This window comes from Pseudoliparis swirei, chromosome 8 (assembly GCF_029220125.1).
Source record: "Pseudoliparis swirei isolate HS2019 ecotype Mariana Trench chromosome 8, NWPU_hadal_v1, whole genome shotgun sequence".
NCBI lineage: Eukaryota > Metazoa > Chordata > Actinopteri > Perciformes > Liparidae > Pseudoliparis > Pseudoliparis swirei.
In genome coordinates, this window is record NC_079395.1 from 8121658 (window position 1) to 8138299 (window position 16642).

Genomic DNA, 16642 nt, shown 5'->3' on the forward strand with positions numbered 1-16642 from the left:
AATGTGTAAATCCTTAATGGATATGATCTAATGTGTGTGTATGTTTTCTAAAATCAATTATCAAATCTTTAGTTTTGGAGATGTTTAATTGAAGATAAGACTCCTCACATCACTTCACGTTGTGGGTCGAGTCGTGGATGACCGGACCGTGGCCGGTCTCATTGCACTGGAGCCGACTGACAATAACAGAAACATCTGCATACTTTAAAATGGTACTATTTTCATACCTGCTCTGACACATATCTGTGTAGAGGATGAATAATAGTAAATGGTGGCATACACCGCATGCTGTATATTCTGTAAATTATTCATGGATATGTGTAAACTAAGTGCTTAAAACAGGTTGAGGCAACCTGAGGTAACTACTAGCAATACTTGTGCAAGAGAGGTTTTTTTAAATGTTGAAGTTTGATTAAGATGTTTCTGTTGTGTCATAAATAAAGTGAATGTTAACCTTAATGTTGATTTGGCACACTGATTAACAAGAAAAAAGTGGGAAAAAAGGGAAATCTTTTCAAAAAGGTTGGCGATCCATGGCCTAAAATTATAATTGTAATTATTGTCACATATTAGGTCAACTTCCAGCCTTTTTAAGTAATGTTGGTAAAGCAAGGTTTATGAACGATGAAGAGGTTACGGTCGACTGGGAGGGCCATGAAGGATGTTCACCTCCGCAGCTGTCGGGACAGATGCACCCAGATCATTGACTGACAGCTAAACATGTCAAAGCATAAACAGACAGGCCCCTCTTGCAGATGAACTTTCTACGACTCGAGCCTCAGAGGTTGATCTGCTCCAAGGACTGGCGAGGCCGTGGTGTGGGTGCTGTGGGATGAAGGAAAGAGATCCCAGGGTTGAATCAATTTGGCATATTACTTTTTGGTGATAGTTTAAACACTCACACACTCATTGAATTAGAAAAAGAGGAACTTGTTCTATTCCACTCTTGGTGCAACCAGAGCCGAGCAGCTGAAAACTTGCTTCATTCCTTTCAATCCAACTCATCAATATTATACCTTGGTTATTACATCTATTTAATACACAATGCAAAATCAAACTTCGTGGTTATACTCATTTGTTCTCATACTTTGCATTCCTTGACGGGATCTTATAGTCCAGTACCCGATGCCTTCCCTTCTGGGCGGCTGCTCTGGGATCTCAACACGACTTGACAGAGAGAAAGAGCACAATAAAACAAATATGGCATTATTATTAAATCACTCTGTCAAGGATGTGCTCATACTCTCTCTCTCTCTCACACACTCTCACACACACACACACACACACACACACACTATATATATATATAGAGAGAGAGAGAGAGAGAAAGAGAGAGAGAGCGAGAGACACATATTATTGTTTAAGTGTCAGTATACTTTCATTTAACTTGCATGAAAATAGCAGATAGTGGAGGTATTATTGGCATTTCTTTTGCAAACACATTTTTAAAGTGAGATCTTTTATCAAATGTGTCATATTATAATTGTCTTTAATCATTGCTGTTTGAGTTTTGTTAAACAGGTGTTAAAGAAATATTTAAACATTCTTATTCACTTTCTCTGTGCACTGTGCAGTGAAATCAGCTAACCTGACTTTTCAAAACTCATAAATCCGCCTAACAACATCTCTTAAGCTCAATAATCAACCCGATGATAAATGGACTGTACTTTTCTAGTCCTCCGACCACTAAAGCACTTTAACACTGTGTCATCACTCACTCTCGTGCATACACTGATGTCAGCGGCCCTCATCGTTCATGCCCAATCATACACATCGAGTACAGCCTGCGGAAGCAATTTAAGGTTAAGTGTCTCGCCTTCGGACACATCATGGACGATTGGAGCCGGGGATCGCACCACCGATCCTCTGATTGAAGGTTGACCCTGATCTACCACTGAGCTACACTCACCCTAAGCAGCTTAGTTCTCCAATTCAGACATAAACACCACTGTAAAAGCTAGAATCTGTAGTTGTAAGCGATATTTTAGATTTTTGCACCGAACCAGCTGTTCCAAAATCTTTGTGCTAAGCTAATTATCTCTTGGCTCAATCTTTATAGGCTACTTTATTTAAAGATTTGACAGTAGTATTAATCTCATGAGTTAAAGGTTTCTTAGATTGTAGTAGTCGGTGTCAGTGGGTCAGTGTTTTGTTTGTCCATTCAGGGCTACTGTAGATGGAACTCTGCTCTGGGAAGAGGCTCCTTATGCAGATAAACAACTCATTCTAACCAAAACACAACGATTCTTATTTTCAGCTGATTATACTCTTAATAAAACGCAGTAATTTATACTGTGTGACTATTCTTTTTGCAGAGTGAAAAGGGCAAGTTTTCTCTCCAGGCGTAGCGATTTTTTCATCACGACTTTCTGGCATTGTAAAATCCAACCAGGAAAATAGCACTTTGTATTAGTCACAGATGCAGTAGAAGTTGACAGTGACCTGAACACAATAAGGCTGACTGCCTAAAATAAAGTGAGGCAGTCAACCTTATTGTGTTCGGCATTGAGGGCTAACCATGTGGCACCACCTTCATTACCTTCAGCGACTGCAGCAGGTTAGGAGGGGCATGTTGGCTGTCAGCTTGCCGTGCTTTCGGACATATTCAAGCTGCTCTAGACGTGTCACTCAGCGAATAACCTGTATTTTCTCTGGCTGCATTTGTCTCAAAAACTCTTGGTAATCAACTCATGAGATTTAGTGCTTTTAAAAGTGCACATGTTCTTGTTTCGACACTCTCATTTTTTAGAGTCTAAAATTAAATCAATCAGACATTCATGAGATATGCATTCGTCAGGCAAATTATTCAATTAGATTCCGCAAATGAGGTGTGACTGACGTTTTAAAAGGGAACTATTCACAGTTTCCACAATGGTTCATGCTTCATGGTTCAGCTAATCTATTTTTCATTTCCTGATCAAATGGGGCTTACAATATTAGAACATGCCATACAGTGTCAGGTAACAACAGAATCTCGAAGACTGCTCTAATTACTGTACTATAATCTTAAAAAAGCATATATATATATATGTGTGTGTGTGTGTGTGTGTGTGTGTGTGTGTGTGTGTGTTTGTGTTTGTGTTAGGTAGCTAATCTCATCAACTAACCATCACTGTCTTGATTTGCTTGATGGTTAATATCTGATAGAAGATACTGTGACAGCTGCATTTCAATCAGGAGAGCCAAGTCAGATGAAGAAAACATCATTTTGTATTATTAACAGATGTTACATTATGTGATGATAACATCTTGACGGAGGGTTTTGCACTTGGGACTCTACTGGGAGATTTGTAATAGAGGGCTGAGCAGCAGCCAGATAAATCCCCCCATGGAGTCCAGACAGTGGTGGTGGCTGACGAGGCTGATGGAATGATGAAGATGATGAAGTTGATGAATCTGCGAAGACCTGGTGGTAATAGGGAGGTGGAGGAGCGCATAACAGCAACATGCACGTACTGAAGTTAGAGAGACGCTCTTATTTAAAAAGAGATGGCAGCAAGATGTCAGGCTGACTCTGTAATTGTGTCACTGTGCTATCGGATAGAAGAATGTTATGATTGACAACCCCAAACAATGACAGCCAGGAAATTAGGACGGAGCATGCTCAAAGAGTAGTTTCCCTGACTGAACGTACGCCTCTGAAGCTTGATTTGTTGCCTGTCACTGATTAATGAATATGGAGCAATTAACTGGTGGATGATTAATCACAAACGGATGCTGGTGCAGGAAAACAATGCGGAAACACACAACACTATATTAAAACAATTCTACCGGAAAACCCAAAGTTTGCTAAATAATATGTTGTGATGGGTTGGGAGAACCTGTATAAAAGTATGCACTGTGAGGAGTTGGAAGAAGCTGACACAGAATATATGATATAGTTCTTGAGAGGTCAAATGTGTGATACTACCACAGACTTTTAAAATGAGAAATGTTTTTGTTTTCACGATGGTGCCTTCCAATAAATCTGACTGGATCGTCCAGACTTAGACTTGTTGTTAAATACAAACAGGTTCTTCGATGTACCAGGTTCTGTAATAAAAGGTCTGGACCCAAATACAGATAAGGGTGAGAAGGCAGGAGGCACAATACAATAATTTAATTGAAAGGCTGTTAAAAAATGCAGTAGACTAGAACAAGAACATCAAAACACACTGCCACAAGGGGAACAACGCAGGAAACACGACTAATAAGGAGCGACACTGACAATAAAACACAGACTAAACACACAAGGAGAGCGGGGTAATTAGACACAAGAGGAGCATTAGGGCAGGGCAGACAATCACAAAGAGTGAACTTACAAAATAAAACAGTAAACAAACTAAACTAAATTACTAAAACGAGACAACAAAAAACGCAAAACCCAGAAAACAAAACCTCTAGAACTGATCAAATAAAAACAAAGACAGATAAAGTATGATAAAGTATCATAGTCTTTGCTAATGTCTGGCTGTTACACTATTAGTTTACTGAGGCAACTTTGTAGACCTCCGGTAAAAAAAATCTTCAATCAATTTATTCAATCACTCAATCTCTTAAGCATTATGTGTGAGCAGAGGAATACTGCAGAGAAGTCTTAGCTGAATCAGGTTCCCATGACAATCGTCTTCACAGCTGTTCTTTATTTCCCTGACCTGTAGGTGAGACCAAAACAACCCTTTGCCTCTCACCCATTTTTTCATAATCACAATAATAGGCTAAGAAGAGCAGTTGAAGGTGAGCCACGTCCATCAATCTTCCTCCATCATCTTTTCCTCCATTACACCTGGGGTCGATGCCTCAGCCTTTAGAGGCAACAACGTTATCCTCACTTCCCCCCTGGGAGAAACAGCATGGAGGGAAGGTGCTGTGAGGAAGCTAATGAATGCATTTGTCATATCTCTAATGGCTCACTATATCACCACAGCACCTTGGCTCGGGATTTATAGCAATCATGACTGCAGAAAAGTTAATACATTCAGTTTCTATTTCTGATGAAACAGCTTGAGAGAACATTGAATTGAAGGAAGTTTTTTTTCCCGAGCCAAACTTGTGAAAACCTTGACAGTGTGCCACGGTAAGTGATAGCCTAAAAACACAGAGTTAGGAAGTTGGAATTCACACCAGAAAGTTTTGGGGAATGGCAAACTAATGATAAGTCAACTCTGCAATTGATTAGAACCGGCTTGTTTTATTCCCTGAGGCCCGAACGAGCCCACACACCCGAACCAACGACATCAGCCGACTCTCAAGTTATGGTGAGATGTCGTTACAGATTAAAACTCCAGCAAGTTTTATTTTCCTTTCCTATTTTTTAAATCACAAATCTATACCAGCAGCAGAACTTCATCTTCTCGCATTAAGTCCCAGGTGACTCAAAATGCAAATTACCAATTGTCTCGGATTTAGGGGAGTACCGAGCACAACCGAAGATGTCAAAGACAAGTGTGCACAAGCGATACGGTTTATTGATATTGATAAAGAAATGAGCGTAATGAGTCCACTAATTACTCTAATCATTGCACTGTGCCCCTCTGTGATCGAATTCCCACGGGGCATATACATTACTCTTGGCTTGCTGATCAACTGCAGTGGGAAAAAGCCAGCCGCGTATATTTCTTTTATATGTTTTTGGAGTTTCAGGGGAACATTTTATGCTGCATGAATAATGGTGTGTGGGTGTGAGAAGGGAGAAAGAGAAATATTTGTTTGAGATTCCTCAAGGGCGTCAAGCACGCACACGTACGAGGCGAGGAGATGCCGGCCAGCTGCACGGTTCCGATGCAGTTTAAAAAGCGCACGGATCAGCAATCCCTCCTGTGAGCTCACACATCCTTCAGACTTCAAACACACCTGCTGAAGGTTAGGGCCGTAGAAGTGACTAGATAAGGGAGGCCTTCGCAGAGATGCCTTACTTTGATGACATAACCGGGGTGTAAACCTGCTGCCCTCGTGTGGTTGCTGCCGGGTCAGAGACAGGACGGAAATATTTTTAGCAACAACTTTGACCGACAATCATGGCTTTCTCAACAAAAATTTTTTTTCAGTGTGCTCATCATCTACTGGATGGTGCAGAAAACAAAACGATGGCCGTGCAGCTGTTTCACTGTGAACTAGCTACATCCTTTAGTTCGGTCAGCGCAGGAACTGATCAATTACCAACAAATTATTGATGATTCGTGCCTTCTCAGGGAAAACAGCATTATCGAGTTCATTTAGGAAACAGCGGAGCGTTTGTACAATGCAGACTTTATCGATGTCCCTCTGGAAGCTGATTCTACAGCTTTAAATGGATCGCTTTCAAGAGTAATCCATCTTAAAACATACAGTAAACATACCAATACAGGTGGTTTATTTACAAATAAAGCATGTGTTGAAATAATTCATTTTCATCACGGTTTTATGGATAAGTTGCATGAATCAAAAATATTAAAATAAATGTATTTGAGATTCCAGCTTTTTGGTACAGGACATTTCAAGCACGTATTTGCAGACCTTGCAATCCAGGATAAGAGGAAGAGGGAAAAAAGGAAAAAGAAAAAAGGAAAAGTATACTTTTCAGTTAACAAACTTTAAAAAAAAGCAATTCCAAATATTTCCCTTCATGCTTGTCGTCTTTGTCTCAAACAATACCGCTGACCACAGACCAGCACGTGGAGATGCAGCTATAGTCATCTATATGACACTGATTAGTCCAGTGGTTGAACGCAGCTCGTCCAACGCAATCAAAGTTGTTTATTGCGTGTGAATCAATATCTCTCTTCCTCTGTCCCACTCAGAACACACACGTCAACTTTAATGTACAATCTCCTCCGATTTGGCTCATAACTTGGACAGAAACTTTGTCTCTTGTCCAGGACTTTATTCTTTGACAGCTTTCTGTGTACACACACAAGTAACCTTTTTTGGACTCCATCCCTCAACCATGGCCCCAATTAAACTTACGACCCCAAAAACCCGCTGCACTGACTTACAAGAAGAAAAAAGGGGGGGATTCAAATAAGTATTAAATGATGTGACTCAGGCAATTTCCGCCAACCCATCACTTTGACAACAGCATAAACACTTCTATGCAAACTAAAAACATAAAATGTCTAATGCATGAAACACACTAACTTACAATCGTTCACATCATTGAACATTAAATAATATTTAAACATTGTACTGATTTCTCCAAATGTCCATCCATTCTTTTTGAAGCTGGTTTTATGGGTGAATTTACAATCAGAAACCTTGTCTTGCGAACATTAAAGAGTTAATCCAGCGGTTTATGGTTGTATTTAAATACAGTTGGAGGAGTTTTGATGGATTAGTTTGAATATTCTAAATCAAGGGAGCACAGTGGTAAATGGGTTCAAGACCCTAAAACCCCGGTTCATATACTTCCCATTATGCAACTCGTTAGCATTTCTTCTTGTAAATCCCTCCCTGACAAATAAATGTTGTCTTCTTTCAACTCCACATACCCAAGCAAAACCCCCATTCTACTGTTTTCTAAGGTTAAAAGGTACTCCTTGTGACAATTACATGTAGAACTGGTGCTCCTTTAACGTGTGTGGGCCACTCAGTCCATCATATCAAAAGGCTGATCCGCTCTAGATGTTCTTTTATGGGATTTCGTAATGCCTTTACAGACATTAACGTGGGTAAGTTATACATGAGGAACAATTAGCAGAATATTAATACTGTATCATAACATGTCAGTTATGCTTATGCCTCTTTAATACAGATTAAATGTGGTGTACATAAAAGCGTTTTATAACATTTAACTTAAAGCCTAAACAATGGACTAAAGAGAAGCAGGGACAATACTGTTTTATTGAGCAAGCTCTGCTATGTAGAATGGATTTAGTAATAAACAGTTGATCAAATAGTTAACTGCATGTGTATTGATCTAAAGCAGGGCGTCGTGGAGCTGTATGTGAGAGCTGGAGCTGCTGTAGAGGCTGATTCTAGAGAGGTGAGCTGAGGCTGCAATGTTAACTAAGTCTGTGGACCTGTCAAGTCTTTTGGGATCAGTTTTGTAGAAATTAACTCTTTAATCTCTCCACATCAACGTACTAGTGTAGTTTTCCTGATTTGAGGAGCCACGCCTCACATTATGACAACAAGAACTCTGATTCTGAAAGCAACATGCGGACTGAGAACTTTGTTATCGTCACAGTAGTAACAGAAGAAAACCTTTCATATTCTTCTCCTCAGAACCGCTGCATCGCGTGGATTTTATGGGTTTAATCAATGTATTGATTACGTACTTTCACATCACTAGGTGAGTCTGACCATGAAATTTAGAAACACTATTTTATTACCGGATTTATATACCAGCAAAGGGGAAAATAAACCAAATTCAACCGTGTTTAATTCAATCAGTGTACTCAGATGAACCACTCGTTTATAGCTTTGTAAGTAGGCATGTAAGGTGTGAATAGTTTATGGTGGCAAACATTTAATAAAATGCTGAGTAATAACACTGACTTAATGATTAGGCTCCACTTGAAAAAAGCACTTTAATATCCCATCATTTTCACTTGAGGTTTTACTTTACTGTGTTTAAGTGATTAAAGATCTGCTCACTTGGCATTTCTTTGTCATGCACACATTACTTTATATTTGCTTTTTATCTTATAGAAACACAACGGTGTTCATATTCGTGCACATATACAGTACTAAAATCCATAGGTTTTGGTTCTGATAAGATGGATAAAACATTGTGCCTTGTTCACTATTCATCAGGATACAGTCACATCCCAGAGCGGCACAATTCATGTTCATCAGCTCCATCCAGATGACCATATCGGCGGAGAGAGGAGAGAGATCCACACCACAGAATTCATTAGCAGCCCTGAATGGCACCCTGCCATCATCCCTCTGTTTCTTTGAGTTGACCAATGACATTCAGGCTCGGGGGCTGCCGGAGGCAATGACATCATCACTTGCGGCAGGACAACAGTAATTGGACTGCGAGTCAGAAAAATACCGGTTGTGACGAATCAATTGCCTGAGCTTTTCATTGGAGGTCACGGAATTATTTCCAAAAAGAAGCCATCAACTCTTCATCTCACTAAATGCAGTAGAATCCAGTAGCTTTAAGAGAAGAAAGGGAGGGACAAATTATTTGAGGAATATGTTCAAGAAATACTGCACACATGCATATTACATTAGGAAACTGCGGACTGTTTTATTTGAGATTGATGATGCAGTAGCAATCAGCTAGGCATAAAATATGAACATGTTTCAGTTTTATTTTGTCAGGTACAACATATAATTCCAGCTATATTTAAATATATATATATATATAGCTATATTTATATAAATACCCCTCCCCCCAATTGGATCCTTCAAGAGGAATATTTTTGCACCATTTTGTACCGACGCTGGAGAGCAACATAACATGTATGAAACAGGGCATATATAAATACTTAAAGAAAGAAAGCAATAGTAAATGTGTTTAGGAAAAAAACTGACAAATTGAGGTGTGCGTTAATGAAAATAAATAACAAATACTGCGTCTAAGGTTTTTAAGTATTCATTTACACACATAATATGTACAGTTTTACAAGCCAGTCAATCCAAGAAAAAACAATCATATTCAACATGAAAAAGCTGCTGTTTCTGCATCAATTTCTGCTGTTAACAACTATGATCTCAAGTCTAAGTAACGTGTCAGACATACTTGGTCTTTGATATTATCCTGGAAGATCCTGTTGCCAGCAAGAGGCTTGTAAAATTTGCCTGCGGCTAAAAACATGAATTGTTCTCCCAGTCACGTTGGCAGGTCAACAGGCCAAACTCTATTCTACAATGCAATTCGGCTAGTGAATTCTAAAAAGTGGCTTTGAATTTTCGATTGTAGAAAGTTATATCGCTGCCCTGCATAGTACCACCACTACATCTGTGTTTCTTTACATTACCGGGACCTGTCAAGTCTTCCTCTTCACTGGCGCGATCTTGATGTCTTTTCTTCCGCCTGCTGTTCGTCTGTGTAAAGTCGTGTCTTCGTCTTCTCCTGTCTGTGTCTTGGCAAAGTTGACAAACACCTGCACAACAGACACACTAATTCAGTACACAATGAAGAAATAGATAGATAGATAGGCCTCAAGGCCAGTCCCTTTCTTTATTAGGATCCCTCTTAGCACTGGCATAAGCACTGGCTATTATTCCTGGGGTCCAGACACCGGAATACACTATAAGATACATACACACAACAACAACAAAAACAGCTCATCTCAATGAAATAACAATAAATCTGGTCGAGAAACAAAATTGTTCTTATTATTTTCACAAATATTCAGCCAAACACAATAAACCAATCACAACAGCTCAATAATTCATAGCAAACTGCTCAGGTGGATTTTCATATGATTTCTTACCCCATTATTCATTGTAATAATGTTATCAGGACAAATGTGTGAAACACAGGTTGAGACGGGTTCATAAGTACCTGGTCCAGTGTTGTCTGGGAAACAGAGTAGTCTTCAATGCTGAGTCTCTCTTTATTGGCCACCACCAGCTGAAATATCCTGGCTAGGGATGAGGAGGCGATCTCGTACTGCAGCGTGTTGTAGTGCTTCTCCCTCTGGACGCAGCTGGGAAAGCTGCTTTCTATGAAGCTCTCGACGGTCTCCAGATCCGGGGACAAGCCCGCTTTAGCTGCCTTGATTTTCAACGTCACGACGTAGCCGTCACCAAATCTGGATCAAGGAAACAGTGTGAGGATGTAAAACCACATTTCGGAAAAATACTTTAAATTCTCTTATACCTTTCTTTAACCTTTTTTAACATTATCCACAACAGGTGTGTTTTATCCCTCAAAAGTTGTTGTGCAACTTCATATTGTTCGTATTTTCAAAGTCTATATATCATCGTTTTCAAATAAGAAGGCAACCCTCAGAAAGGTTAAATTATTATTTTTTTTATTTTTATACTTGATATTTTATTTAGGTATTTTTACAGAAATACAACCTTCAAAAATAAGAATGCATAATAATAATAAAACCTAAAAATAAATTAAAATAACGAACAAAATTAACCATAAATTCTTTTTTTTCAATAAATTGCATGCTTCCATGTTTTCTGCACCATGATACAGAGAAACATTTATGGATTATGTATCAAACCTCTTACTTGTATTTGAGATGCTGGATGGTACCCAGACACTTGAAAGTCCCGTTGACCATGATGGCTAGTCGAGTGCAGAGGGCCTCACACTCCTCCATACTGGTGGGAAACAAACATAATCCATCTTCATTTTTACTACTGCTATTTCATATTCATGAACAATAAATCATCATGGTCAACATTAAGCAAATGCCCATTCAGTCAAGATGTCATCAACATTTTTTTGCCGAAGAGTTAACACGGTTAACATTATTGGATGTTGAACCTGTGTGACGTCAGCACCACGGCCCTCCCGTCCTGGATGACGCTCATGATGGCGTTCCACAGGAAGCGTCGAGAATGGGGGTCCATCCCTGTCGTGGGCTCATCCTAAAACACACACAGCCAACGCAAACAACCAACTTGACTTTCTGATCACATCATTCCATATGAACGGAGACCAAATCCTTATCTATCACAGCATATGGCAAAGAGCTCAGATGTATGCCAGTTTGAATTGAACTGACACAGTTGTCTGCCAATGTCTAAACATTTGAGGCCAGGCTTGACCGAACCCATATGGCTTCCCATCTGGATCCATAGACCATTTCATTAATACATCTTTGCATAAAGCCCCAAACCCCCCAAATAATGAGCTCCCTGTCATTGGCTAACTCACCAGAAGCACAAGCGCTGGGCAACCAATCATTGCGATAGCCGTGGAGAGCTTGCGCTTGTTGCCTCCACTGTATGTCCCGGCACAGCAGCCGGCATACTCCGTCAGACCGAGCTTCTGGATGCCCCACTCCGCCACCTACAAGGAGGAAAGGGAAGTATGCATTTGGTGGTTATATCCACCCACATGTCACTTTTAGGATGGGCGACCCTTACTCTTAACTAAGCCCTTCATATCAATAAAGCAAGAATAACAATGAGAAATCCAACTGTAGAGAACACAGAGCAACAATACAGAGACAATGTAGAGAACAAAAACAAAGCAGATATAAAGCTCTCCTACTCACTCTGGGGATCTCGGACTCAGGCACCCCTCTGAGACGAGCGTAGAGGTACAGATGCTCCCTGCCGGTGAGGAGCTCATCGATGGCATCAAACTGAGGGCAGTAACCCATATTCTGGTGCACGTCCAGAATCTCTGTCAGGATGCTACAAACAGGACGCAAGGTGCCGCTTGTTGAAGTAAGTCACATGAGAAAAACTAAAGAGGGCTTAGACTGGGAAATCATTCATGAAAACATTTAATCAGGACCTGAGAGAAAGCTCAAACAAAAACAAACAAAGAATCATCCTGTTTTTCTTTTTATTCATTTATGTAATGTTTTTATATATTACTGCAATTTAATTTTAAGGTAAATTACCTGTAATCCCTCAATAAATATGTAGAATCCCAAGATATAAAAAAAATTAGAATGCAGAAATACTTTATACTTGCATATCTTTAGTGTTTGAAATGAAACCATACTTTAATTTATAGGAGTTATAAAATAGTTTTAGTGTTCATTGAAGTGCAGTTTGAGGGCCTTCCTGACAGGGATTCTGTGAGAAATGTTCAAATAGTTGGAACCTTTCCATGGAATATTAGCACCAAAATTACTTTCGTGATAGTTTTACGATGAGAAATTATTTGAGACACACAAAAATAATGCTAGGTTAAGGTTCTAACTTGTTTCCCTACTTTAGAGTACCACATGTGTTGGTTTTAGAGTCAGATAAACAGAACTATGTCAGAATGACCTTCCTGTGTTCCCGTGTTTAAACTTTCTAACTCAATCGACCGGTTCCTGGAAGAGTTGCGTGAACAGTTTGTGTGATATCGACCGGGGAGATCTCTGAATGCTCTTTCTTAAGTACCTGTAACCAGCCACATTAGCCTCCCCGGAGCTGACATCACTGTCACCAGTCAGCATCTTGAAGATCGTCGTCTTTCCAGCTCCATTAACTCCCAAGAGACCAAAGCACTAACGGGACAAAAGACATCAGACCTTTGATGCGAGGACACATTCTGCTCACTATTATAGAGAATGACTGCTGAAATCCTTTTGAAACAAAAATATGATATGTGGCATTGTTTGCTGCGTAACAATGTCACTTTAATGCATATATTAATTAAGAACATGAGAACATTGGAACAGAACTATAACAAATGCTTCAAATAAAACCAGCGACACAGTAAATCTACTTCATTAAGGTGGCTAATGATGCTACATTTCATCAACTGCATACATTCTGCATCTCTATCGGCATCTTCATAATTAGGTTTACTTGAACAAACACAAAAAGAGAAAACTGGAGCAACATAAATAAATAAATAGTAACTTTCAATATAAATGAACTCTGTGACTTTACCTCTCCTGCGGGGACACCCACACATATTCGGTCCACAGCTGCCCTCTTCCTGCCCACATACGTCTGTGCAGAGAAGGCATGGGAACGATTTTTTTTTCACAATAGCAAAGAATAAGAGGTAAAAACAATACAAGAGGTCAGAAGCTTTTTCAACAGCATTAATCTGCCTGTGTATGTTGATTTTAGCATGTAAGAGTGCGTCTACACTATCAGTTAGTTTGCTGTTATCGACTGTAGCAAAAAATAGTGAAGTAGGAGAGGTTAAATCTTATATTCTATTTTACAATCTTATTTTTTTGATTGTTTACCCTTGCACATACTTAGAGAACTGCAATATATTCCACACAATATTAAAAAAGAATTTATTTCAAATGAATAACAAAAAAGCTCAGATACATCCACGACCAGCAACAGACCTGCAGTTCTAGTGATGATATTGTAAGAGTAAATCCAACAGACATCTTTGAGCCAGTGCTTTTCTTTTTACCTTAGAGAGATCTTTGATCTGCAGGATGTCTGACTTACTCCCTCCATTATAAATCCTCTGTCTCTCTGCTGCCACGTCGTCGTCCTCATCTCTGGCTGAAGTCTGGTTGTTGTCCCATAACCTGAAGGATGCAAGAAAATCCTCTGTGGAGAAGCCTCTAGTGCAACACTTGTATCTGTTCAAGGGTACGTATGAGTTATCCCATTTACGTTTGTATGGAAAGGTCAAGACTTTGGTGTTATGGCTGAGATGCTGTGTAGGAACACTTGTGTGGTGTGTGTGTGTGTATGGCCAGTAACTCACCAGTGGGACACAAAGAACCGGTACTGGATCAGTACATTGAGAGTAAAGAAGACGAAGCCTTCTACTGCCATGAAAGCAATATATTTTCCGACAGAGTCCCACCTGAAAGGGTCCTGTATGTACTCTTCACCTGAAAATATAAATGTATGTATAAATGCTGACAATGAACCCTTTGTTCAGTACAAAGAGAATATTTATATACCACAAGCTCTACTCCTTCACTGCAAAATGGTATGACACTCACAAATCTGACACGACTAAGTAGTGGCTGAAAATATCTAGAACTAGAACTTTGATAAACGAAAATATACACATTGAATTTTTTTTATTTTTTTATGTCAATATGCAAAATGTAATATTCTCCCAAAAGGGGTTATATTGCCAATGTTTTTAGTGGTGGGAATTGTGAAACATATCTTAAAATGATCTTAATTAAAGTGTATCAGCTTACCAAATCTGGCATAAACATCGGTAACAGCCTGGCTCATGGCCATGTCTATCAGTCCTCGCCCCAAGCAGAAGTGAGGGAGGACCAGCAGACCTTTCTTTAGCCACTCATTGAACATCAGCAAAGACTGGAAAACACACACACACACATACAGACACATTTAATATATTTATCAGGTATATATATATCAGGTATGATCTTGTTTTTCCATCTTCAATCCTCCTGCACAACATAATTAATCAGTCTTTGTGTACATATCTCTTCTTTTAAGGAAAGACCCATTCTAATTGTGTCTGCTTTAACGTTAAGCTGATGGTTTCAAACTATCATATATGTTTTCTACTCTTAGAATAATAGGCTATTTCCACTATTTATTGTGTCAAAGCCACTCCAGTGAGCCATCACGCAGAATACCAGAGCCCTCAATGAAACAGGGTCAATTAATGATATAAATTACATCTATGTTTTACCCGAATTAAGCAGTAGCTCTTCACCGACTGCGTGGCCCAGTGCATGATGGGAAACGCCTGGCTGTCGCCACCTAAGAAATCTGATTGGCTCTTAGATTTGACAGCAAACGCCACGTGTTGTCGAACATTTTTGGTGTGTAGTTGTAATACTTAACTGACAATCGTTGACTATTCGTCTCAGGTTTAATCTAAAATCATATATTGTGTGGTTGATAATAATAAAGTTTATTTCTATAACACATATAAAAACAAGCAACGAAGTGTTTCACAGGCAGACAGACATAAAAAGAGCAAAGGATAGCATTAAATGCAGGTACACGCACATTTCAACATAAATAAATATTCACAAACACGTACGAATAAATCCGAAGGAGGTCTGTAAACTACAAGTAGTCTACGGATCAGAACTAACAGGGAGTAACTTTTTCTGTGACTTCCTGTATTCTTTGAAGGCTGCTGAAAACTATCCGCCTGCTCTCGTCTCAATTCCAGACGAGGCGCAGCTCATCTCAAACAAGCCTTTTGTCTTAGCTGTGCGTTGAAATGAATGTTTTTTTCTTTCATCATTTTCTCGTCTGCACTGTCAGGTCCTGCAGGTCCTTTCTGTGGAGTTTGCATGTTCTGTTTCCTCCCCACCATCATAAAGACATGCACCCAGGGCAGCTGGCTACTGATGTAGCTTACACCACTGTGTGTGTATTATTATTATTATTATTATATGTTCTTACCCGATTGTTTTCAAAAAGCTCCAGGATGAAGGTGATGGCGCTGCTGTTGATGCCTATGAACAGGTTGATGCAGGACAGGGACACATACGCAGTACTTGGAATACTGAATATGTAGGACATGGGGTACATCAAGGGCGTCACCGACCACCTATGAGCCAGAGAAAAGAAACATTTCAAGAGCAATTACAGCCATAAAAATAATGATCTGGCTTTTGTTTTTTTTCACCTCCCTTTTGTGACATTTATGCATTTTGTCCCTCACAATAAATGTCCTCGCAGTTTAATTGGGCAGTTATTCAGGTCCTCTTTGTTATGTGTTGAGAGGTGAGCTATCCTAATAAGGCCCACTGGGAGCGCTCACACTATAAAACTAACTCACCTGCACAATCTGCGTTTGCTTTTCATGACCTCTTGTATTATATTAGTTTTTATGTTTTTAAGTAAGAAAACATAACTGAACTATATTAAACCAGGCAAAGTCTTACCCATATAGTAGAAGCAGAGTTATTAGTGCTGGCAGGTTGGATGGTGATGTGTAGCACTTTTTGTTAAAAGCCATGAAAATGCCAACCACCAGTGCGGTGCTGAGAAAGTAGTTCATCTAAGGAAGAAATAAAGCATACACACAATAAGATAATAAACAGAAACATTTCAGATACAAATTCACTCAAAGGAACAATCCACAACATCTATCTTATGAGTTTATGTCCACTCATAAGGTATGTAGATAATCTATTTATTTAAAATGATTTGAAAACCAGAAATT

General features: G+C 39.4%; 1 protein-coding gene across 1 annotated transcript in view; it reads right to left on the reverse strand.

The window, feature by feature from the left end:
* Nucleotides 1-9132: 9132 nt before the first annotated feature.
* LOC130198599 (retinal-specific phospholipid-transporting ATPase ABCA4-like) overlaps nt 9133-16642 on the reverse strand; it is a 33242-nt gene continuing 25732 nt past the window's right edge. The window contains 13 exon segments of the mRNA XM_056421822.1: nt 9133-10016; nt 10421-10670; nt 11104-11196; nt 11363-11466; nt 11756-11890; nt 12099-12240; nt 12946-13052; nt 13441-13503; nt 13928-14048; nt 14231-14360; nt 14682-14805; nt 15877-16024; nt 16362-16477. Coding sequence (XP_056277797.1) covers nt 9900-10016; nt 10421-10670; nt 11104-11196; nt 11363-11466; nt 11756-11890; nt 12099-12240; nt 12946-13052; nt 13441-13503; nt 13928-14048; nt 14231-14360; nt 14682-14805; nt 15877-16024; nt 16362-16477 — 1650 coding nt within the window. The 3' untranslated portion in view covers nt 9133-9899.